Below are 23,925 nucleotides of genomic sequence, written 5' to 3' on the forward strand. Positions count from 1 at the left end.
AGTGAGCTATGAGACTCAACGAAATAGTATTATCAAAATAAGTGTTTGTTTCATTTCATCTTATCACCATTAGCAATATCCAACAAGCTTATCACAAATTACATGGCTTCTTCATATCGTGCAGCCATATTGTAAACATTATTATTCAATATCAACAAACTTTTTTAATATTTATTTTTCTCTTCCCAGCTCCATGTGCCCCAGTGAATGTCAATGCCAGTCTGGTGTGTCCCAACTCAACCCTTGTGTCCTGGGTAGGAAGCTCCAGTGCCACAGCTTACAATGTGACTGTCGCTAAGACAGTGCCACATGGTGGAGTCATCATCATAATTATTATAGATTACTGCTACACCACCAGTACCAGCTGTCAGATACCCAACATACCGTGTGGGCAGAACTATACCATCACAGTGACACCATATGCTGACTCGTGTCCTGGGAATCCCAGTATTCCTCATCACTTCATTGCAGGTACACAGAGAGAACAAGACTTTAAGTCTGTAAACTATGTACTGTACACATCTGAATTGTCCAGACTACTTGATCAGTCAAAGATTAGCTCAATGTATTTTTTTAATCAGTTGAAGCAAAATATAATAATAAAAATAATAACATTTGTTTCTCTCCACTTGTTCCCTCTATCTCTCCAGGTCCCTGCTCCCCCAGTAATGTTTCTGTTTCTACAGAATGTGGGGCTAGCACAGTGTCCTGGTCCCCTGTTTCAGGAGCAGAAACATACATAGCAACAGCAACAACACATGATGGACACAACTACACCTGTAACACAAGCTCTGCAAACTCCTGCTCTTTTACTGATCTACACTGTGGTGAAAACTACTCGGTCAGTGTTGTAGCTGTTGACAGAGGTTGTCACAGTGAGCCAAGTTCAGCGGTGGAACTGAAAACAGGTGAGAAGATGTTACCAAGGACTCTGTAAATGCTTTTAAACCGCTAGCCTGGTTTCCAGAATGTTTGTGCTCCGTTCGGCAGTTTGTTTTCTCTCAACAATACAAAATGTGGAACGGAGCGAACAGGCTGGAAACCAGGCTATTAACCTACAAGTTAGGATTAATCATGAACTTTCAGGAAGATTTATTTAGAATGAAGGTTTTCAAATCTAGGTTGGCATATGTGACTTGATTGCTAAATTAAATACGTTTTATATTAGAACCTTTAGCTGAAAGACAAATTAAGTCTCTAAAAATGTGTGATTTATCCTTTTGTATTTCATTTAATTCCCTGAACATGGGCTAAAATAACATGTCAACATTGTGTTTTACCTTTGTCTCTTCCCAGCTCCATGTGCTCCAAAGAATGTTAGTGCCAGTCTGGTGTGTCCCAACTCAGTCGATGTGTCCTGGGTAGCAAGCTCCAGTGCCACAGCTTACAATGTGACAGCAGTGGGTCAGGATGGACACATACATTACTGCTACACCAACAGTACCAGCTGTCAGATACCCAACCTGCCCTGTGGCCAGAACTATACGATCACAGTGACACCATATGCTGACTCCTGTGCTGGGAATCCCAGCAGTCTTCACTTCATTGGAGGTACACAGAGAGAACAACATTTCAAATCTAAAAGATATACAGTATAAAGTATCTGAACAGTATTCAACAGACTTGGCCACTCATTGATATTGGACTTCATCACTATTATTCTTCCGCCACTTTTTCTCTAGCGGCTAGACCGTGCAGTCGCTTTTTACGAAACTCGGCAGTATGGCAGAGGACTATGCCAAACGGCTAAAATGCGAAGCTCGCAACAATCGGCCAAAGGGTGGCGCTGTAGGAAGCCTTTGAAAAATGCCAACTTTGAACAGGTATAGCTCATGCCCTGTTTCAGGTCCAGCCATGAAACCTGTATACACTTATGCGTCTCCTCATGCCGAACAACTTTTACACTCTGACTTTTGACCTCTGGCCTTTACTTCTCCCACCATTTTGAATTATATGAAAAACATTGATATTGGACTTCATCACTATTATTCTTCCGCCACTTTTTCTCTAGCAGCTAGACCGTGCAGTCGCTTTTTACGAAACTCGGCAGTATGGCAGAGGACTATGCCAAACGGCTAAAATGCGAAGCTCGCAACAATCGGCCAAAGGGTGGCGCTGTAGGAAGCCTTTGAAAAATGCCAACTTTGAACAGGTATAGGTCATGCCCTGTTTCAGGTCCAGCCATGAAACCTGTATACACTTATGCGTCTCCTCATGCCGAACAACTTTTACACTCTTACACTTTTACACTTTTGACCTCTGGCCTTTACTTCTCCCACCATTTTGAATTATATGAAAAACAGTAAAAATCTATCTCCTCCTGGGATTTTCGCGTCACGTGCGCAAATTTCTTTTTACATGAACTTTGGACCAATACGGTCAGATCTGTCTCGGCGGATTTTTTTAAAAGTGAAACATTATTTTTTAATAATTCACTGTATATTGCAGTTTCATGCAAATTATTCTTCTGCCTCTAAATCATACTTGCAAAGTGACACGTTCATGGCATTTGGCAAATATGTAGAGGGTTAGTCCAAATATCACTGAAAGCAATCTTACTCCAATTGGCCAAAGGGGGGCGCTATACGAAGCGTTTGAAAACTCAAACTTTAAAGGGGCATAAGTCATGCCTTGTCTTTGTTAAGTAAGCTCCGCCCTTCGATTTTCCGCCATTTTGAGCAGTTTGTAAAATGCTTAAACCCGCTTTTATTCTGGAATTTTCACGTCATGTCCACAAAACTTTTTTTACATGAACTTTGGACCAATATCTAAAGATCTGTCAGATCGGATAAAAAAATAATAATTTAAACATGCTTTTTTAATAATTCAATGAATATTGCAGTTTTATGCAGATTATTCTTCTGCCTCTAAATCATACATGCAAAGTAACATGTTCATGGCATTTGGCAAAGATGTAGAGTGTTAGTCCAAATATCACTAAAACCAATCTTACTCCAATTGGCCAAAGGGGGGCGCTATATCATTTTGAGCAGTGCGTGAAACGCTTAAACCCGTTAGGATTTTTTTTAGCAATTTGCATGAAACATTCTACACACAATCTAAGGACCTTTATCTAATATGCCTATGAAGTGCACACACACAAAAAAAAATAATACACAACACATTTTTGGAACAAAATGGACCAATCTTTGACGTCAGTAACGTCAAAGAGAGCACTGCCTGCGATCTTGACATTTTGTACTTTTATAGCCATTGTTTTCTGGCTTGAAGCGAGCCCACAATTGTTTCGAAGGAACAATATTTTCTAGTTTGTGAATTGTTGTGAGTAAATGTAGAAATGTAGCTCTGCTCAGCTCAAACGATAACAACATGTGAAACAGGAAGCAATTCTCTTTTCTCATTGGACTGAAAATATTTCTCCCCAGGGCTGGAATATGTGAATAACAGCAGTTCTCTTTTCTGATTGGACAATGTTTCTTCCCAGAGATGGGATATTTTGAACACTCTAGTCTAGAGAAGGTGCCCTATGTGAAAAAATGCGCCCAGGAGGGGAAATTCAATTCATTTTGATTGGTTAAAGAACCAGCCAATAATAATACATTGCCCAACAACCATTCACTTCAAAGGCAGCAGGCACTCTAACTGAGCTTCAGAGGGTCTCTATCTTACCTGGAGACAACACAAGAAAACACCTGATTGGTTAAAAAAACAATTGCTTTTTTAGACGTGCGCCCCTAATGGAAGCAGTGTGTCCAGCCTGACTGAGTGAGAGAGAGAATGAAAGCAGCAAAATAAATGAATGAAAAATAAATATATATATTATTAAATATAAATGTCTTCATCAGGCAAGTGCAGGGCTAGCAGAGAATACTTTGCTAGCCCTGACAGACCACCACTGCGATTAAATAATGAATTAATGCTTGTTTTTGCATTCAATTCCATTATAAATAAAATCAAACCAACCACTCATTCGGGTAATAATAATAATAATAATTATAAAACTTTATTTGTATAGCACCTTTCATGACATGAAATGCAGCTCAAAGCGCTTTACAGAGCAGAAAATGAAGCACAATGCAATTTGTATCGGATATACTGGTAGCCTAAATAGCCTATTGTCAGGGGCAAGGCCCAGGGTTTACATTTCTGAAACTCTACTCAAAATGTATACAACAGACGCAAAATATTGTGATCTCTATCTCACATCACTTAATTGACCATTAAAGGACGACTTTGTTTTTTACAACAAGGGTTCATATTTTAGATTGAAATCAGAGAAAAGAAAAGATGAGTGTTAAAATGTTTTTATTTACTGCTTTCTATTGTTTTAGCGATTTTAGTATTTTGATTGCAGTAGCTGGGGGCATGCGTACAAGTGGTTAAATATGTCTTTTTAGACGGCAATTTCTTTTTTACTATTTACACCAGCCACCATAAGTCACATCTGACCATGAAAGACTGCGGTGCATCTTGGGAATGGGCTTATTGTGTCTACAAAGACATATTTAGCCACTTGCAAGTATGCCCACAACCTGGGGGCATGCAGGCAAATCAAGTTTTGTACTTTTATGTTTTGTACTTTTAGGAAAAAGTTAAAAATGTTCGGACAAAACCAGCAGACTAACTCACAACATCACCGAATTGACCATTAAATATTCACCCGAACAGTTTGTGATATTGTACATTATATCAATGAAATCCTTGACCATCAAAACATAGGTCTAGACATCACCAATTCTGTATTATCATGTTTTGTTCAGGAGTTATGATGTAAAATACATTAATTGGAAATGGTGGAAAGTAAAATGGACACCAGGGGGCGTTTTTGCGATGGCTCCATATCTGAAAATGTTCAGGGCCCCAAACTCACCTAAAATCTGTTTTCAATCCTCTGGACATATATATGGATTTTTACATAGGTGATAATCACCTGTGATGTCACAGTGACAAGGGAATCAACCAATAGACTGTAAAAATGTGTACTGACACAGAAAGACAGACAGACAAAGAGAGAGACAAAACTTCTCATGGTAAACTGCGACCTTCGGTTTGGGGTTAGGGTTAGGTTTAGGTAGAGTTTTACTGGGGTTAGGGTTAGGTTTAGGCATAGTTTTATTGGGGTTAGGGTTAGGTTTAGGCAGAGATTTATTGAGGTTGGGGTTAGGGTTAAGGTTAAGTATCATCAGACTAATGGGATGTCGGATTAGGCCAGTGTTTCTCAAAAGTTTGGACCCCCAGTTTGAGATTAAGAGTACAAATGGAACCAAGGTCTGGAATATAAAGTCTCTTTGTCCATGAGCAAGACACAACCCTAACACTTACTGCTCCCCGGGGCTATGCCCCCCAATGCTCGCTGCACCTGATTTCTTCAGACCCATGTTTTTTTTTTACGTCAGCGTTAGTCTTTGTCAGATGAATGCACCAACACCTATGTCCTTGCACTGATTAAACATTCTCTGCTGCACAGTTTCCATTCAAGAAAGTAGATCTAACTCAAGCTTGTGATGCCTTGTCTTGTGCCCTGCTCTGCAGCATGTGTCACCAAGGCAGACATCGTCTTCTTAGTGGATGGCTCTGAGAGCATCAGCCCAGCCGACTTCTTGAGGGTGAAACAATTCCTCCACAGCGTCATTGATGGCTTAGATATTGACGACGGGGTACCGCAGATCGCTGTGGTGATCACAGATGGAAAATCTTATGATGGCGTTAAGAATGCGGCGCAGCTTCTAAGGAGTCAGGGTGTCAATATTTCTGCTATCGGAGTGGGGAACTATGATAAGACTGAACTCATGTCCATCGCCAGCCAGCCCCATGATCTGTTCCTTCACGAAGTTGCTAGCTTCCAGGATCTGCTGAATATGACGGACATCGTGCTGCAGACTGTGTGTGTGAATTCTACCCACGTTCCAGACAAACCTGGTAAGCTGTCGTACAAAACACTATCTTCGCCTCCCCACAAGGAAAGGTAACACACAAAAATACTGATTGTTGCATCAATTCTAATTACTAGATCCTTACCCCTCCCCTCACCCATCCCTAAGGGTATCCCTAAGGGATACCTTTTAATATAAGTGTGCAAAAGCTTTTTACACCTGCTATACATTTCAAAATTGGTTTAGTTATAGGTCTCTTTTGCTTGCCACCCAACAATAACCATATAATAACTACAGTAATATTGTATTCCTTCAGGATATCTTTACAGTGATTGATTTTTTTTCCTTCTGTAAGGTTTGGGGTTTCGTTGGGTCTTTTATGGCACTTCCGTGACAGTGGAGAGCAAAAGTCTGTTTCTCAATGGATTTGTCATTGAGTTATCTCAATGGATTTGTATTAATGGGTTATTGAATACATTTGGCCGGGGTGTATTTTTTTAAATGCGGGGATTTTTTTTTTTAGACCAAAATCCAAAATGGCTACAATCAGCTATTACGAAAATTAACTTTTCAATGGTTTGACCTACAGTTATGAATAAAACTGGTTTGAGGAATCCATAATTTATGTTAATTTAATGATTTAACCTGTTTTTAAACTTCTGATCCAAGATGGTTGCCGACTATGAGCTCTGACCTACGGACGGACCTACGTTAGTGATGCGCGGGTCAGGGTTTTTTATGTACCGCACATTTTAATTTTCAGCACGACGGCATGAATTTTCACAGCCCAGCTCAGCCCAGCCTGCTGTCATGTTGCAGATCCAGTATAGCCTAGTCACTGGTGCAAGACAAAATAAACAACTATGAAGAGAAAAGACCGAAATGTTTAAGTGCACCGTCAACTTTTTATGAGAGCTCTGTAGGCTACTGACACCTCTCCCACAACAACCAAGCCAGCAGAACGTAATTAACCAGTCCACTCACCTATAGTGTGTGCCAACGGCTACGTCATTGTAGTCCTTAGCGGCCATTTCTTGGGTCAAAACACAGGTGTTTCAATTGTTTGATTGCATAGAAGTAATGCTTTACTCCAATCAGAACACCTGTGTAAGGCTGTGTTTACCCAAGAAATGGACGCTCTTAGAACTACATTTGGCACACCCTATAGCTGCTTTCAAACGCTGTGCATTGTTTTAAGTCACAGGAGCATGCATACATATAAACTTTAGATTAGTCAAAAGCTTGTGTTAGTATAATCCACCTGATTCCTGTTTACATCTTGTAGGCTGCAACAAGTAGCCAATAACAACACGCTGAATAATTTCCTGTTAAAACGGTGGATTTCAAAATAAGACCCTCCCGTAATATGATTATGCAACTGGTTTTATTTTTAAGTCTACTTACAGGAAGTACAATGGACTAAATTAGAATGACATGACACGGACACACAAGTGAGCGTTGCTTGACTTTCAAGGGACGCTCTAGACATGCTTGCCTGCGAGCAGGGAAGGACACTTGGTGCGCATTATATATTATTTGGACGGGAGTCGGGACCGCCTCAACCTGCTGCGCCAATATAAGTGTACATTTCTTGACCCAGCTTCACTAACCTACGTGTTTGCATTTCTTGACCTGCGCATCACTAACCTACGTGTGTGCACCGTCTCTTCTTCTTCTCTCTCTTCGCTGCACCTGCCACCACAGCTGCACCTGCCACCACTGCCGCTGTGACAGCTGCATCTGCCACCACAGCCGCTGTCACCACTGCTGCTGCCACCACTGCCTCGACAGATCCTCCTACTGCTGATGAGGACACCGTAACTCTTACGTTTAGTCTCGACCAAACCTTCAGTCCTGAGCTCTCCAATTCATCTACTACAACATTTAAGACATTGGCTGCCACAGTGGTCTCAGAAGTAAGAAAGATTATGTGGTTTGTTGCACTTAAGCAAGACAAATCTGAATATTATTATTATTTTGCTTTTAATATTTATTTATCTAATTAAATCATGGAATTAATGACATTTTTCAGCTATGGATATTTGTTCTGTTTGAGTTTAAAGCTTAGGTTTGGTTATAAAAAAAAAATTGCAGTCCAGGTTAGTATTTTCTAGCTGGGACACAATATTTCCATTTGCAATTGAGCTAAACCAATTTGCATTCTTCTCTTTCAGGTAAACACGATTTACAGCAGCAGCAGCGGCAGCAGTGTCATTACATCTTTCAGACACTCTATTGTCGACAGTTTCACGTAAGACTGCATTTTGATCAATTGCTTACTTAAGTTTGGCAATGTTTGCAACTTAAAAGTCACATTGTCTTTCTCACACATTACAGGTCAGGATCAGTTATTACTCAAATGAGACTGGTGTTCCCAAAAGACTCAGTTCCTTCTACAAGCGCAGTAAGAACAGCGATGGATAATGCAATTAGCAGCAGTTCCACCTTGCTGAAAGTCATCCCGGGCACCATTAGTGCAGCCGTTGCCACCACTGCTGCACCTACAGGTATGTATATATGTGTGTGTGTGTGTGTGTGTGTGTGTGTGTGTGTGTGTGTGTGTGTGTGTGTGTGTGTGTGTAATTAACATTTAATTCAATAGCTGTTGCTGTCGAGTGGAAACCTTGTAAGTCAATACCATTCCTTTTATTTTTAAATGGCCTGAAATTGCATGCGGCCAGGCCCAGCCATTTCACACTTAACACAGTTTCTGTATTTTGTGTTCAGATGGGTGGACCACAAATGCAACATCATGTGTTCTTCTAAGAGCTACATTATGTTGCATAACAAAGCAAAGCTAATAATAATTCCAGTACAAATGTATTTTAAATACACATTTTCAACCTTTACTCAGTTAATTAGACAATCTTAAAGAGTTGGTGCCATAGTTTTGTACCGTTGTCTCTGGTTCACCTTGTCACATTTCCTGGGGCAATTTGCCCAGATCAAGCATGTCAGGGATGTCATGCACGTCATGTGATTTTCAACTGTCCGCCACTAAGGGGCAGTGGTGATCTGCTGCCTTGTTACTGTTTGTATTTCAAATGGTCAGTGGTAAGTACTAGACTACATACTTTCTGTTAATGTTTATGCTAGGTGTATGCATGTTTTCTCAAGACAGCTCATTTGAATTGAGAAAAGGGAGAAAAAATAAAATAATAATAATGTTTGTTTCCTTAATGTATATATATATATATATATATATACATATATATATTCCCTTAATTTATTTGAATTTATTTGAGTATAGTATACTGTAGTACTGCTCAAAGAATTAAGGGAACATTTTGTTCCCTTCATTTCTTTCAGCAGTATATATTATACAGGCCTACACCTATTTCGTCAGGAAATTAAGTATTTTCCCGACCTATAGCTAATTTGCTGCCCGCAAGGAGCATGTGAGAAATTAGGGGCTAAGAGTCTTGCTCACAGACACACATTGACATTGCTACCTTGGCCTGGAACCGAACCAGTGCCAACCAGAGGCTCTGGTTTCCCAGGCTGGCTCCCTAACCATTCAGCTATGCTACGTTATTTATTTCAGTTTAGTTTTTTATTTATTTAATAAATCAAATAGCAAAACTAACTAAAATGTTTATAGTGTTATATGGGTGGCTGACTACATTTTATTAAAAGGAGTTTTGATAAGACAGACTGATGCTCTGCAAATGTACTCATGTAACGGAGGTGATCTGAACCTCCCCACCCGGCTTCGTACTCGGGTCTCCCACGCGAAAGTCCAACATCTTAACCACTAGGGGAGATACTGGGGGAGATACTAGACTTTTGAGGCTTCAAGGCTGGGGCTGCGACTCTCTCCGTCACACTCACCCCCCTTTGACCTCCTCCTACAGGGAAGCCCGAATTCGGGTCACAGCACCAATGTAACGGAGGTGATCCGAACCTCCCCACTCGGCTTCGTACCCGGGTCTCCCACACGAAAGTCCAATATCTTAACCACTAGACCAAGACCGGGGGAGATACTAGACTTTTGAGGCTTCAAGGCTGGGGCTGCTACTCTCTCCGTCACACTCAGAAGGATGTATGTGTGTGTTTTACAAATGATCTTAGAGTTACCATGGCTTGGTGGTAGAATCCATGTGTTGTAATGTCTTGATCCTTGGGTAAGGAAGTTTGAATCCGGGAAGAAGATCATCATGTAAATTAGTTTTTCAATTTGAGTTTTGCCTATTATGTGTTTGTGGCAAAGACATCCATTAAGCTATCGATTAATTGATCAATATGTTAGATAGATAGGTAGGCTAGAGTAAAGGATCTTATTAGGTGTGATGGTGGCTCAGGGTTAGAGAAACTGGCATAGAACACGGAGGTTTCTTGAAAGGTTTTCAGTTCGATTCTGGGCTCCCCCAGAGATGATGTTTAAGAATCCTTGTGCAAGACTCTGAAGTCTCAACTCCTAGTTGCTACCGGTGAGCAGGTTGGTGCCTTGCATGGTTTCCTGCCATCTGTGTGTGTGAATGCAATCTGGCAAGCCATCGTCAAGAAAAGGGACCGCCCACTCGTCCCTTTCATAGCCATCATTGACTCTTGTCTCGCGAGATTGGTGTGAATGTAATGCACAATCTATGTAAAGCGTAGATCGTTTCAAAAAGCCAAGGTATAAAATAGGATTAAATTGGTTAATGTTAGTTTTGTAATATTATAATTTACTTCTGCAAAGTCCAAAATTATGAATTGCTCAGCGGCAGCTCCGACTGATGTGTGCAACAATAACAGCCTACAATTAAAAGTCTTTAGCAACTCTATCATCAGAAACTTGAAAAGGGGCGGCCATAGCTGAATGGTTAGGGAGCCCGCTTGGGGAACCAGAGCCCCTGGTTCTCCCTGGTTCAATTCCAGACCATGGTAGCAATGTTAATGTGTGTCCCTGAGCAAGACTCTTTACTCCTAATTGCTCACACGCTCCTTGTGGGCAGCAAATCAGTTGGGCTGAAAATACAGAATTTCCCTCGTGTAAGGAGTAGGTAACTATTATTATTCAAATGTAGTTGACACTGATATAGGTAAGAAACCAATTCTGATTGTGATTGAATATAAGAATAAGAAAGAGTTTTGACATTTTTAGACACAATATTTTCTTTAATCTTAATTAAAACATAATTTAGCTAAATTGCATGACTGTGGTGGGGAAAGAACAAACCAATCTGTTTCTGATTAACATTTGTATTTACTTTCCATAACATGCCATGGATAAATACATTTCTTGTATGAGACATTATATATCCTGCTGATGTTTGCTGACTCCTAAGTGCCACCCCGTGGCTGTATTTGAAACTACATTGCAAGACATAGGTGGGTGAAGGCAGTAGACTGTGTGAAGTAAGTGATATGAAAAAAAAACCTGAGTGAAATGTGACAAGGTGAACCAGAGACAACGGTATGTGTCTTTTTTTCTATGTGTCTATGGCGTTAATGTTACTCTAATAGACCCCTAGGTGTGGTTATAAAATATGCAAAATTCTTACCTGTGTATTTTTGGTTTCTTCCTGAAAGCTTAAAAGGATCCCTGGCTAATACGACAAATATGCCTTAATATACATTATAATTGTCCTCTATAACTACAATGTAAAATGAAAAACACCTAAATTATTTTATTTCTTCTAGAAATAGCTAATATTTCACTCAATAGGGGAAATGCCCGTCTCAAGTTGATGATGTCATAAATGTCATGTGTGATCTATCCCTATGGAATTTATGGCAAAAATAAAAAATAAAACATTTGAAATATTGATTTGATGGTCATATTAACCATATAAAGTTTTACATTTGTTTTTATTTTCACATGCATGCCATAAAGGGATAGATCACACATGACATGTATGACATCATCAACTTGCGACGGGCATTTCCCCTATTGAGTGAAAGATTAGCTATTTCTAGAAGAAATAAAATAATTGAGGTGTTTCATTTTACATTGTAGTTATAGAGGATAGTTATAATGTATTAAGGCATATTTGTTGTATTAGCCAGGGATCCCTTTAAAGCCTCTTGAGTCAAAAGGCCCAATTGAAATACACCACTTTAATGACATCATAAATACAACACTGTGGGTGTGGCTAACTTCAGCTGGGTCACCACCCACCTGAAAACCAGGTATACTTAATGAATAAGTGGGTGTGGCCACATAAAAAACATACAACAAAGCAAAAAAGTTAACACTTTCTGTACAGTTTTTTGATGAAAAATCTTCCTACAAGTATAATCACAATACCTTATGATCATGTATTAGGGGTTAAAATATCACGGCACCCCGTCTTTAACAACTTAAGCCTTGGCTGTAATAATACATCGTGAAAACAGATGATTTTTCTTGATTCACAGTGTATTGTTCGAGTGGGGCACGCCACGAGATGAGCATCTTCACTGCATTGTCTCTAGTGGTGTTGGCATGGCTGTTGTCAAGCTGGCAATAGTGTCACTCCTGAAGTACATCCAAGATGATAAAGAAGACATACCGGCCATTGTATGAGAAGGGACATAAATGTCACTGGAGATGACAGATGATAATGCACAAGTTTCCCAAAAAGCTTACTTGGGAAAAATGTGTAGCCTAGTAAACTGACTCCTCCTGCCTTCTGAGGAGAGTCTGGTTTACAAGGCTAAAGATGTGTGCTTCTACACAGCTGATTTTGCAGACCTGCCAACCTGCACGCATTTTTAGCTCTCTACGCAGGTACACAATATACTCTGATTGCTACGCGATTTAGCACACATGTGTTGTGGCTCAGACTGAGGCGGAAATGTTTTGCTCCCTGCTTTGGCAATGTAAACGTATGTTTTCTCATGCCAATAAAGCTCCTTTGAATTGAATTGTAGTTCCTCCCAGGCACCACATGAATGGTGTGTGAATGGGGGTGCATGGCACTGGGGAGCACTAGAACGGAAGTTATGCTAGTTTTTTCGGCAGAAGAAGAATTGAACCCAATGCCGGAGCCACAGAGTCTGTTTTGTTTCGGTCTCATAGCGACAAAACATCGTTCAGATTGTACATTACGGCGTCGGCGATATTAATCAGATTAATTTATAAAGCTCCGTGGGGTGAGTAGCTAACCTGCCGACCCTTGTTGTGTATGAAGCCTGTGTTATACTTGGGAGTGTTTCGCCATATCACCTGTGAATATGACATTAATGGTCTATCAACAATGAGTAGCCTGTAGCCTATATGAAAGAATATACAGACAAGGCTTTATGTGATCTAAACAATTCTATCAATTAATTAATGGAATAGAAACCTACATGAGTTGAAACTTTCAACTTCATGCAAATCATGCACAGAAATGTGGTTTTATTTAGGCTGCTCAATTAACAATGTTTAACAAAGACACAGGTTTATCTAAATAGCCTATTGACAATGAAAAGCTATTTTGCAATTTGAATAACATGATTATATTGATGTATGTTCATTCATAAAGTCACTGGTGGTAGACTGTTTTGCTAGTCTATTGTTAACTAGTCTCGCGTAGCCAGACAACTATTCCACAATCTCCGAATGCTATATAGAGTCTGGAAGAGCAGCTCCAGAACGGCGAGTAAAGGAAGTAGCCAGTGCTGCACTGAACTGCAGTCCCATTGGAAACATAACAAAAACACAATAGCTCAGACAAAGTCATTCGAGCGGCCTATTCTTGTTATGGGTGTATAGTTTAAGAAAACGTTTGAAAACATCATGGAGGTAACACCAATAACACCAGAGAAAGACGAAATAAAGCCCCCAGAAATATTGAAAGGAGACATAACGCTTCCAGCAGGACATGTTATTGCTACTGCACCAAGGGAGCGGTTGCGTCACATCCGCTTTATCTCGCACTCATCGTTTCTTCCCCGGTTTGCCAGACTGTATGCCGGGAGCATTTGGCCAAATCGCGGAGGCAACAGTCTGGCCACGCAAGACTAATTGTTAACTAACTCTGAGCAAGTGCAGTTAGTATAATGTTATTTTGTCAACAATATTGCCAATCCAACATTATACTACTTTTTCTCTGGACCAAATGGCATTTTTATTTAAAAGGTTGTTATAACATCTTGCCTCCATTATTAGTGCAAGTCAAGACATGCAATGTGCTACATTTCTGGTGTGAAATTTCTTTAACATAACTGTAAAGGTCCCACCCAAAAAGGCACGTGGGACCCCTCAAAATATACGCTGTGTGCGTTTCGTGCGGGAAAACCGCAACATTTGCGGCGCGGGCACTGCGCAGGTGCTTTCCCAAGGTTGGCAGGTCTGACCATGTAATGTAATCACCATGCAGAGATTCAGGTGTGACAGTAGCACAGCAACCAGTCAGAATGAAACAGCTTAAGGGGAACAGGAAGTGATGCCCACTTTCACGCAAGGGCTCATGGGACACAGGAAACTTGTGGATAACAATCATTGTTATGAATCACAAGCTTGTAGATCGGCTATTTTCAAATCACCAAAATGTATTTAGGGTTAAAGCGGTTAATGTAGTTTTGTAATAATAAATATACAAAGTCTGGCTGGCTGCGTCTGGCTGTGACTCCCTTTCTAGTTTATTTTCCTTTCGAGTTTTTTGTTTTGTTTTTTTGCACAGATTTTTTTGACACTGCACTATTAGGTTGTGTAGTTTTTGAGTATTTTTTGCTTGTGTTTGACATGACAGTGAGATACTTGTTGCACTAACTAACATTGACTGCTATGGTCACTTTGTTTTGGACACTGTACTTTTTTGATGCAAAAGACTGGTCATTGTTAGTTGCACTAACTAGCATTGACTGCTATGGTCACTTTGATTTGGACACTACTATTTTGATAGTTGTGCTTAAGGACACTTTATGTATATATATATATTTATATATTATTCGTAAACTCTGAGTATTTTTGCTTGTGTTTGACATGACAGTGAGATACTTGTTGCACTAACTAACATTGACTGCTATGGTCACTTTGTTTTAGACACTGTACTTTTTTGATGCAAAAGACTAGTCATTGCTAGTTGCACTAACTAGCATTGACAGCTATGGTCACTTTGATTTGAACACTGTACTATTTTGATAGTTGTGCTTAAGGACACTTTATGTATATATATATATATTTATATATTATTCGTTCACTCTCATGATGTACCTTGCTCTTTACCGTACTCAGTTCTTGTTTCTTTAATTTTTTTCTTCTTATTTCTCTGTAACTTTGTAAATAACCCCTATACTGCTGTGCTGCCTCTGGGCAACTGATTTTCCCCCTTGGGATAATAAGTATCTATCTATCTATCTATCTATCTATCTATCTAAAGTAACTAGTAACTAATGTGCCAAATACCTGCTAAGCCTCACATTGAGGAAGGATTTTAGTATATTGTTGTTGCTTAACTGGGGTGATATTTTCCAGAACAGGTTACCAAGGATGTTAACAAGTTTCCTTCACTACATGAATCATGTGTTACTATTGTTGTTAAACACCACTAACGAATACTTATTAGTGGTTACTTATTTAACCTTTTTTTTTTTTTTGCCGTATCGCACTAGACGGGCTGCACGCAAGCCTCCATTGGAAATGAATGGGATGCGTGCACTCACACACGCAGCACACAAACAGTCTGAATGAGGCTTAAAGGACAACTCCTCCCTAAATCACTTCTAGGCTCATTTTCCTACATTATTATTGATCCAAAAAGACTGTCCATGGGGTCTATTAGGCAGAAATGCCCCTGTTGTCCAGTTTCCCCAGCAGAACCCAGCAGCTCTCATAGTAGTCCGGCATCATAGGTATGATATTTGGTATTTCGTTTTTTTATTGGCCTAAAATGTCGTCTATATATATGTATATATATAAAATTATATATATATATATATATATATATATATATATATATATACACGTTCATGAAACCACCTGCTGACGGCCTGTCAGCATTGAGCAATTTCTTTTATAGGGGCCCATCACTTATACTATACTATAAAGGAAAATAATACCCCCCAAAAATCTGCTTTAAGTAGCATGTGAGGTGTCAAACTAGGGGTTTATAATTATTCTGAATCCATTGCTAAAAAATAAAAAATAAATTGCTCAATGCTGATAGGCGGTCAGCAGGTGGATACATGACTGTATTTATATAGACAATATTTTAGGCCAATAAAAAAAAACGATATACCACATTCCATACCCCACCTCAGCCCCGACAAAACTGTCAAAAGTGACTCATCACGAAATCATATTTTTGTGCGTCTGTTTTTAGGCCAAGGAATGTTTTTCATGCCAAACCAATGCTTGCAATGGATTCAGAATAATTATAAACCCCTAGTTTGACCCCTCACATGCTACTTAAAGCAGATTTTTGGGGGGTATTTTTTTCCTTTATTCACCATATTCCTGACCCCGCCCCCGGCTTCCTGTTCATATCCTGAAAGAAAATAAAAAACATCATTTGGTTTCCTGTGTCATTAAAGTGTCAGTAGAGGCGCTCTGGGCTCTGAATGAACCGGTGTTGCCATGTCTGCTTATAATAAGCAATTTGTATAGTTGTTTATTGGGCTTACTTTCTAATATTTTTTAAACCAGTGGTTCCCAAATCTTTTCATATCAAGGACCCCAGATTAACAAATGTGTCCACAGTCGCAGACCCCCATCTGAAAATATGTGGTGCCAGGGACCGCCACACAGATTTGTGTTGTTAAAATGTTTCAAAAATATTCAAATTATTTTCGTTTTTTCTTTCCTCAATATTTTTTAAATGGCAAATATACAAGCTCACAATGTGTCACAATGTGACACATTGTGAGCTTGCTGATTTGCTATTTTCAAATGTAAAGTAGTAAAACTGAACCTAGTTAATTCTATTGGGCTTATTATTCATAGACCTGGCCGCTTGTTTCTTTGGCAATATCTGGCAACAGACAATTCCCTGTCACTTCCTTACTTGGGACAAGATATATTAGAAGAAGGTATGGTCGCCAAAACGGCTGGGTATCCGCCATTGACGCTCATGGGAGCCAAAACTGGGACCGGAAGTTGTGTGAACTGCAATGGAGTCCATGGCAGAAGGGCGACCGAGTATTTCCCGGTGAATCTGTGCGCAGCTTGGGAGTGTGGGGACATAGCTTAGCTTTTATGTACCAGTAAGACTCCCTAATCGGGAGATAAGCGACCGTAGGTCACTTATCTCCACAAATAGGGCAAAAATTTGTTTTTCCAAAATCTTCCTGATCCATGTTGATGACATGAGTGTAGACATACTGTGTAGTGATTTTCGTGATTTTAGGGCAAAATCTGTAGGAGCAGTGTCCAAAAATGTGTTTTTAAAAATCGGCCTGAAGGTGGCGCTATATGGGACAGATTCATGTTGATGGGATGAGTGTAGACATATTGTGTAGCAATTTGCGTGATTTTAGGGCCAAAACTGTAGGAGCAGTGGCCAAAAATGTGTTCGGCCTGAAGGTGGCGCTAGAAGAGGGCCATGTGAGAAATGAGGGGTGGGGTCTCCGCGTTGCCTTGGCGGACGAATAGGTACCGGCCCCGGCTCTCCCGGACGCTCCTAGCCCGAGTTACGGCATTTTATGTGAGCTGCAGTGGAGGGGGTCCTCCACTGGGGGCGTCACCACTTTTGCATCCGTTGTGGAGCAGCAGGAGTGGGTGGTCCCCAGGAATTCCCCGTGAGCAGCCCCGTTGGGGTGGTCATTTGGTCGTTTTTGCACATTTGGTCATTTTTTACACCTGGGGGTCCCCCAGGGACCTGGGGGTCCCTGAAGCTCCGGGGGTCCTTGGAGGTTGTAGTTTGGCAGGTAAGGAGTGTGTGTGCAAAATGTGGCATGGATCGGGGCAACGGTTGTGGAGATATGAGCAGGGCAAAAGTGTGACGTGTGACGTGTGACTCACTGACTCACTCACTGACTGACTGACTGACGCACGGACAGCCGGTGGAGGTTTTGGTAGTAAATGCGACCTACGGTCGCAATTATGTTATGTAATGAAATCTTGCCGATTTAGTAAGAGACTCGTCGCCAATTGCAAGATATTTAAACGTTATTTGGGGCCATGATGATATCCTTTCTTCCCACAACTAGACTAAGGATTTATATTGTCTGTATTATTGTTTACAACCACAATTATTCACGTGTGGCAAGATCGCGGTTCACTAGTTTTTAGTAGGCTATTAGTGTAGGCTTAGAAGCCTTTTCAGAAGTTAATTTAATGTTTTCCATTTAATGAATTCCTTTATCCTCATCTAATCTTGCGCTAATGCACACAACTGTTTTTGCCATGTTTTAAGGCCGTGCAGGCTTTTCAGAAGTTAATTTAATGTTTTCCATTAAATGATTTCCTTTATCGTCATCTTCCGCTATTGCACGCAACTGTTTTCGCCAGGTTTTAAGGTCTTATTTTAGTTGTTTCTCAAAAGCTCGCAACCCTCCATGCCCATCGGCCCCCACCTTTGCGCACAGATTCACCGGGAAATACTCGGTCGCGGAAGGATGGCAGCCAGCTGGACCATGCTTGTGAATAAATTATTTCTGAACGTTTGTCTCCTTTGTCAGTTAATCGGTCCAGGAATATAAAATAATGCATATCACAGGTTGTTTTCCAATCAATTGTTTTTTTATGTGCACACTGTATAATTTTATTGAGGCATCTAAACAGCGTCATCCTCCGTCATGTATCGTTTCTGGTAGTGTTGCCAGGTTCTGAGAAATAAGCAACCAGGCCTAGGAAAACAAGACCAAAATAACCAACTAGGGCCAGGCAGGTACTAGGCTTTTATGAGTACTGCTGTATTGAAAATAACCATCAACAAGCTATAGATCTGCTAAGATTTTGATAACTTGTCAAATGCGACATTCTGCATAATGAGCACTTTCTATATTGGTACTTTAATTATATTTTAATATCATTCATTTTTAATTCCTGAGTTTAACTTTCTATTATTGAGAGATTATTTCTAAATTGCTGTATTGATTGATTACAGTTTGCAGAGACAGGTACAGAGAAGTACGTTACAGTATAGTACAAGTTCTGCTAAAATTATTTTTCCAAAAAAGTATAAGTAGGCTATGGCTTGTTTCCATGGGGTCCTTGAAACATTGATGATATTGATGATACTTTTACTCAAGTAAAAACGTTGGTACCATCACCACCACTTAGAACCACTGGTTAAAACAATAACAAGGCAAGCCCATTCCCTTGTTACTGCATATCCTATGCAAAGTAGCCTACTGTGCTCCATCGGTCTCTTTCAATGTTATGAGATACAAAGTGGCTTAAAAGAAGACGAAAAGCTTACTAGGATCTCCTTTTAGTTGACCTTGTACCAATGATTACAAGTAGGCCTACTGTCATAAAACTGTACGTTTTCCAGGCTTCTAATACATTCTTCAATCAATAAAAAATAAAATAAGCAACTTGTTCACTTTAGAACAGGGGTCTTCGTAGGCTATATTCATGTATAACATTGTGTTTCATATGTAACATATTCATACTTTTATTTTAAACATGAATACATAGGCATATTGAGAACAATGTCAATAATACTATCAACAATGTCAGTTGCACAGTAGGCCTAAGCATGTTTTATTTTTAACATAAATGTGGAAAATGTTTTAAAAGATATTTGAAGATAAATGGACATTTGGGGGGAAAAGAGTAAAAGAAATGTATTTATTTATTCATGTTCATCAATCAAGCAATAATGTTGCGGATCCCCTGCAGTACCTCCGTGGACCCCCTGGCTGGGGGACCCCCCCCCCCCCCCCCCCCCCCCCACACACACACACACACACACACCCCACACACACACTCCCAAGACGCCACCTGCAACAACCAATATTTACAAGCAACTTCACAGACAAATAAGCCCAAAGTCGCTTATAATAAGCACACATGGCAACACTAAATCCTTGGCACGTTCAGAACGTACTTTGTACTCTTTAGATACCTCTATAAAATTGCACAGTGTGCACATTGAAAAGTAACGTAGCAGAAAAAAAAGTTTTATATGATGTCTTTTATTTTCCAGAAGTGATTATTTGACAACGGTCTAAGACAGTCAGAATAATTATTTGTTGTTGGTTTGTTCATGAGCTTCTCCACGGACTTCCATGGAATCCAATGCAGGCCACCAAATTTCCGGGCAGGGCTGGCTCCCATGGTGAGACGAATCTGCCGTCTGGAATTGCATGATAGCGAAAATGACGTATATGTCCCTACCTTGTTTTTAATTTCCTTGACTTGGGATCTCTTGTTCTTCGACTTGGGAGGAAGTGAAAAGATGTTTTTGAAGCAGCACACAGAGAGTTTTCTCTAGCGCCCTCTGTAAAAGAAAATGGCAGCCTCCATAGAGAGGGCCAGGAATATGGTGAATAGTATAGTGTATAGTAAGTGATGGGCCCAAACTTTTACCCCCTATAAAAGAAATTGCTCAATGCTGACAGGCCGTCAGCAGGTGGTTTCATGAACGTATATAGATAGACAACATTTTAGGCCAATAAAAAAAACAATATACCAAATATCATACCTATGATACCAACTTAGCATAAATGCTAAGTTTGCAGCCGGACTATAGCATAGAGTGGAGTCTATAAGCCTATCGCTTTTACAATATTTGTTCTGATCAAAAGTGTTTTTTTTTTTTCTTTTCATGAATGTGGTAGAAGTTGTCATTACAAACACATTCATGTCATTTTTGTCCCACACAAGCCATCACACTCTGTTAGGGTCGATTCACACTCTTATAAAGAGCCTAACTAATTTTGGTTCGGCACTGTCCAAACCCAAATATGGGTCGACGTTCCCGGTTCGGGGGGATGTCAACCAAATAAACTCGACTCCACGGTGCTGCCGAAATGTTGTGACCTCCCGACTTAATTTCGGTACTCAGCGGTGTCTTCTCATTCATTCAGCCCGGCTACAAGTTCATATGCTCGGCTGTGAAGCCAAGGAAACAGCGGTCGTTTGGGAGGGAGACACGCCGACTTCCAATGCTTGTGTGGCCGTGTATTGAGCGTCGCAGAGCTGCCTGTGCACTCACTCAAGTCGCCTCGGGCGAGATGAATGAGATTGGTGCTACCCCGCCCCCACACTCTTCATCAGCACAGGGCTGGGCGCTCGAAGTGAAGCGTCGCTGTTTTGTTAAGTAAAGTTACTAATAATTACCAGTGCCCTGGAATCGCAACGGATTTATATTGTTGTTCATTAGTATGTGAATTGCCTGCCCTGAAGCATCGATGGTTGGGTAAGTGATCTTGTTTCCAGCAGGCTGGCTGGCTTGACATTTTTGCATCATGTTGTTGAACAGTTAATGAGCCACCCAACCTGACCCAAAACGGGCAGAAATCACGCCAAAACCCGAGAAAATTTCATATTATTTAACAGTCACGCGCAGAGCCTCCCAAACCGGGCCAAACCCGACTAAAATCACACCAAAACCCACAAAAAACACACGAGAGTGGAGAGGGGCGCATTCGAGAGAGCTCGCTTAGAGCGCCGATTACACGTGCTACGGCCCTGCCGTAGCACGTGGCGACTAGCGATGTGTATCGCTAGTCGCCGACCGTTTTAAAGAGAAAAGAAGAGCTTAAAGCCATACTGTGTAAGTTGCCCAACTAGTGGTCATTATCCCTATAGCAAACCGCGGTCGCGTCCGCGTCTTTCGTCCGTTTTTCGTACCTTCAGACCCCCGCGTCTGCCTCCACCTCGCTGAGATCTATCTTTTAAGGGGTCCCTTGTTCCTGTGCGTTCAGTAATTCCAGAGATACGGACTCCTTCACCCTGCCTGGTAGGCGAAATTACCTAGAGAAGGGATGGTACAAACGGGCGACAACAAATATGGCTGCCATAGCGAGTATTAGCGACCCCACTTCAAGATGCGCTGTGATTGGCCGGCAGTTGTATAACCCTCGCTGTGATTGGCCGGTAGTGTGATGACGCAATTTTGGCGCGAGATCCGGTCCACGGCAAGGATCTCAGTTTACATATAGAGAAGGCTTTACAGGCTGAAATTCACGGCGCGGATCTTCTAAAACTTTTGTGATTTAATAGTTAGGAGAATTTTAAGATTTGTTTTATAAAAAAAGTTACATAGTACAACTTTAAACACAACTTTGCTAGTGTTCGGTGTTGATAGGTTTTCCACGACGAGTTGTGACTGTGTGATGACATGCATGCAGCAAGAAAGGCGGCACGTCTATAATGTGAGCTTGTAGATTAAATGTTTTTGACAGAGCTCGAGCGCTTGTGAGTGTGAGTGAGAGAGAGAGAGAGAGAGAGAGAGAGAGGGAGAACAGTCGCACCCCGCAAATGGTGCTGCTGGAGCTGCTACTCATTGGACCTCCAGTCATTCAGCGTGCAGCGCGAGGGCCAGTCAGATATGTATCCGCCCTGCAACGCTCATTCATCGGCCTCAAACGTTGTCATGCCATGGACCTCCAATATTTACAAGCGACTTCGGCACTAGCCGTTAATAAAGTATGAATGGACTCCCCCCGAACCTAAATAATTTCGGGTCGGGGAGCCCTCCCGAACCGAAATTAGTTAGGCTCCTTATTACAGTATGAAACGACCCTTAGGCTTTTATGTGTTTTGCCAAGTCCCGGAAAAGATGCCCTGTGATTGGCCAGTACAGTCACTTTGATTGGCACTTGTGAAGAATGCTCACCCCAAAACATTATTTATGAGATTGCGGTGGCTTCTGTGGGACAACGAAGGCATGGATGTATTTGTAATGACAACTAGTAACACATTCATGAAAAAAATAAAACACTTTTGATCACAACAATTAGAGTCATAGCGATAGGCTTATAGGCTCCACTCTATGCTATGAGAGCTGTTGCGTTCTGCTCGGGAAACTGGACTACAGGGGCATTTCTGCCTAATAGACCCCATGGACAGTCTTTTGGGATCAATATAAGTAGGAAAATGAGCCTAGAAGTGATTTAGGGAGGAGTTGTCCTTTAAGGATCCATGTGTACTCTCTGAGTTACAGACTTGTAAGGGTCCATTTGGAGCCCTCTGACAGTGGTTCTCAAACTTTATCATGTCAAGAACCCCAGATTAATGAATATAACATAATATTTCTATAAATGCAAATGTATCTATATACAATAATATTTTTATCAAATGCATATCATTTGGCCACGGAACCACATGTGAAAATGGTGTTCCAGGGACTCCCCGGAGATGATGTTTAAAATAAAAACTCTGTTCAAACATAGCAGATGTACAAGCTCACAGCGCGTACTTTGTGACACGCTGCAAGCTCACAGCGCGTACTTTGTGACACGCTGCGAGCTTGTACATCTGCTATTTTTGAATAAACATCCAAAATTATTGTGAGGCTATATTGGCATTAACCGATTTTGTTGGGGACCCCCTGGAACCCCCTCCAAGGACCCCTTGGGTCCTCAGACCCCATACATAAAAATAATAATGTTACAATAATGATTGATTGAACACGGTAAAACATTTATTTGAAATCAGTGTTGATTTAACAATGATATTAATCCATGTTTCAGTACAGAAGTGATACAGTGACCATGGGGATTTCACTGGACAACTCTTTCACAGATCATACCGTTAGAGGCAGAACATGGGTAGTCATACCATCCTCTACTCTGCCCTCCTGCATTCCAATAGCCAACACAGTCATGGTCTACTGTACCAGTAGGATAACCAGGATACCAGAACCTGCAGAAATAAACAACATGTCATTCATTACAATACATTTACAATGATTTATTTGATCTCTAAATGTTTAGTTGTTTAAAGGGATATTTCACTTTCAAAAAAACGTTTGGTAATTTTATCATCTAATCAGGCTTTCATGAATACCCTGAACAGTTTTTAATTAGCTTGATTGAATATTTAGATATGTGATGTAAATGTTAACAGGCCCTCCAGGCCCAGGGCCTCTCCCCATACACACCCATTGTAACTTCAAACTTCATTTTAACCATGATAGATTCATTAAAAACACCCATTATTTTTTCTGGTGACTCATACTACCCTCCTAATATGTGAGCAGGCCATGTTTTTTCGATAACCTTTTTCATTTATTTTTAATAATAATTTTGGTATTTAATTTTTTCCATTTTCCCCAAATAATTATTAAAATAAATGAAAAAAGTT

At 40.6% G+C, this 23,925-nt stretch overlaps 1 protein-coding gene across 2 annotated transcripts in view; it reads right to left on the reverse strand.

Moving 5' to 3' along the window:
- Positions 1-19,822: 19,822 nt before the first annotated feature.
- Positions 19,823-23,925, reverse strand: part of LOC308303626 (CD209 antigen-like protein 2) — a 26,215-nt gene continuing 22,112 nt past the window's right edge. Inside the window, exons 7-8 of one of the 2 annotated variants that reach the window (XM_080748058.1) lie at positions 23,372-23,484; positions 19,823-19,969 (exon numbers count right to left, since the gene is read on the reverse strand). In XM_080748058.1, coding sequence (XP_080604184.1) covers positions 19,878-19,969; positions 23,372-23,484 — 205 coding nt within the window. In that variant the 3' untranslated portion in view covers positions 19,823-19,877. The other variant, XM_080748057.1, reaches the window with a different exon arrangement.

The sequence above is a fragment of the Nannobrachium achirus genome (genome assembly GCF_963921795.1).
Source record: "Nannobrachium achirus genome assembly, chromosome: 18".
NCBI lineage: Eukaryota > Metazoa > Chordata > Actinopteri > Myctophiformes > Myctophidae > Nannobrachium > Nannobrachium achirus.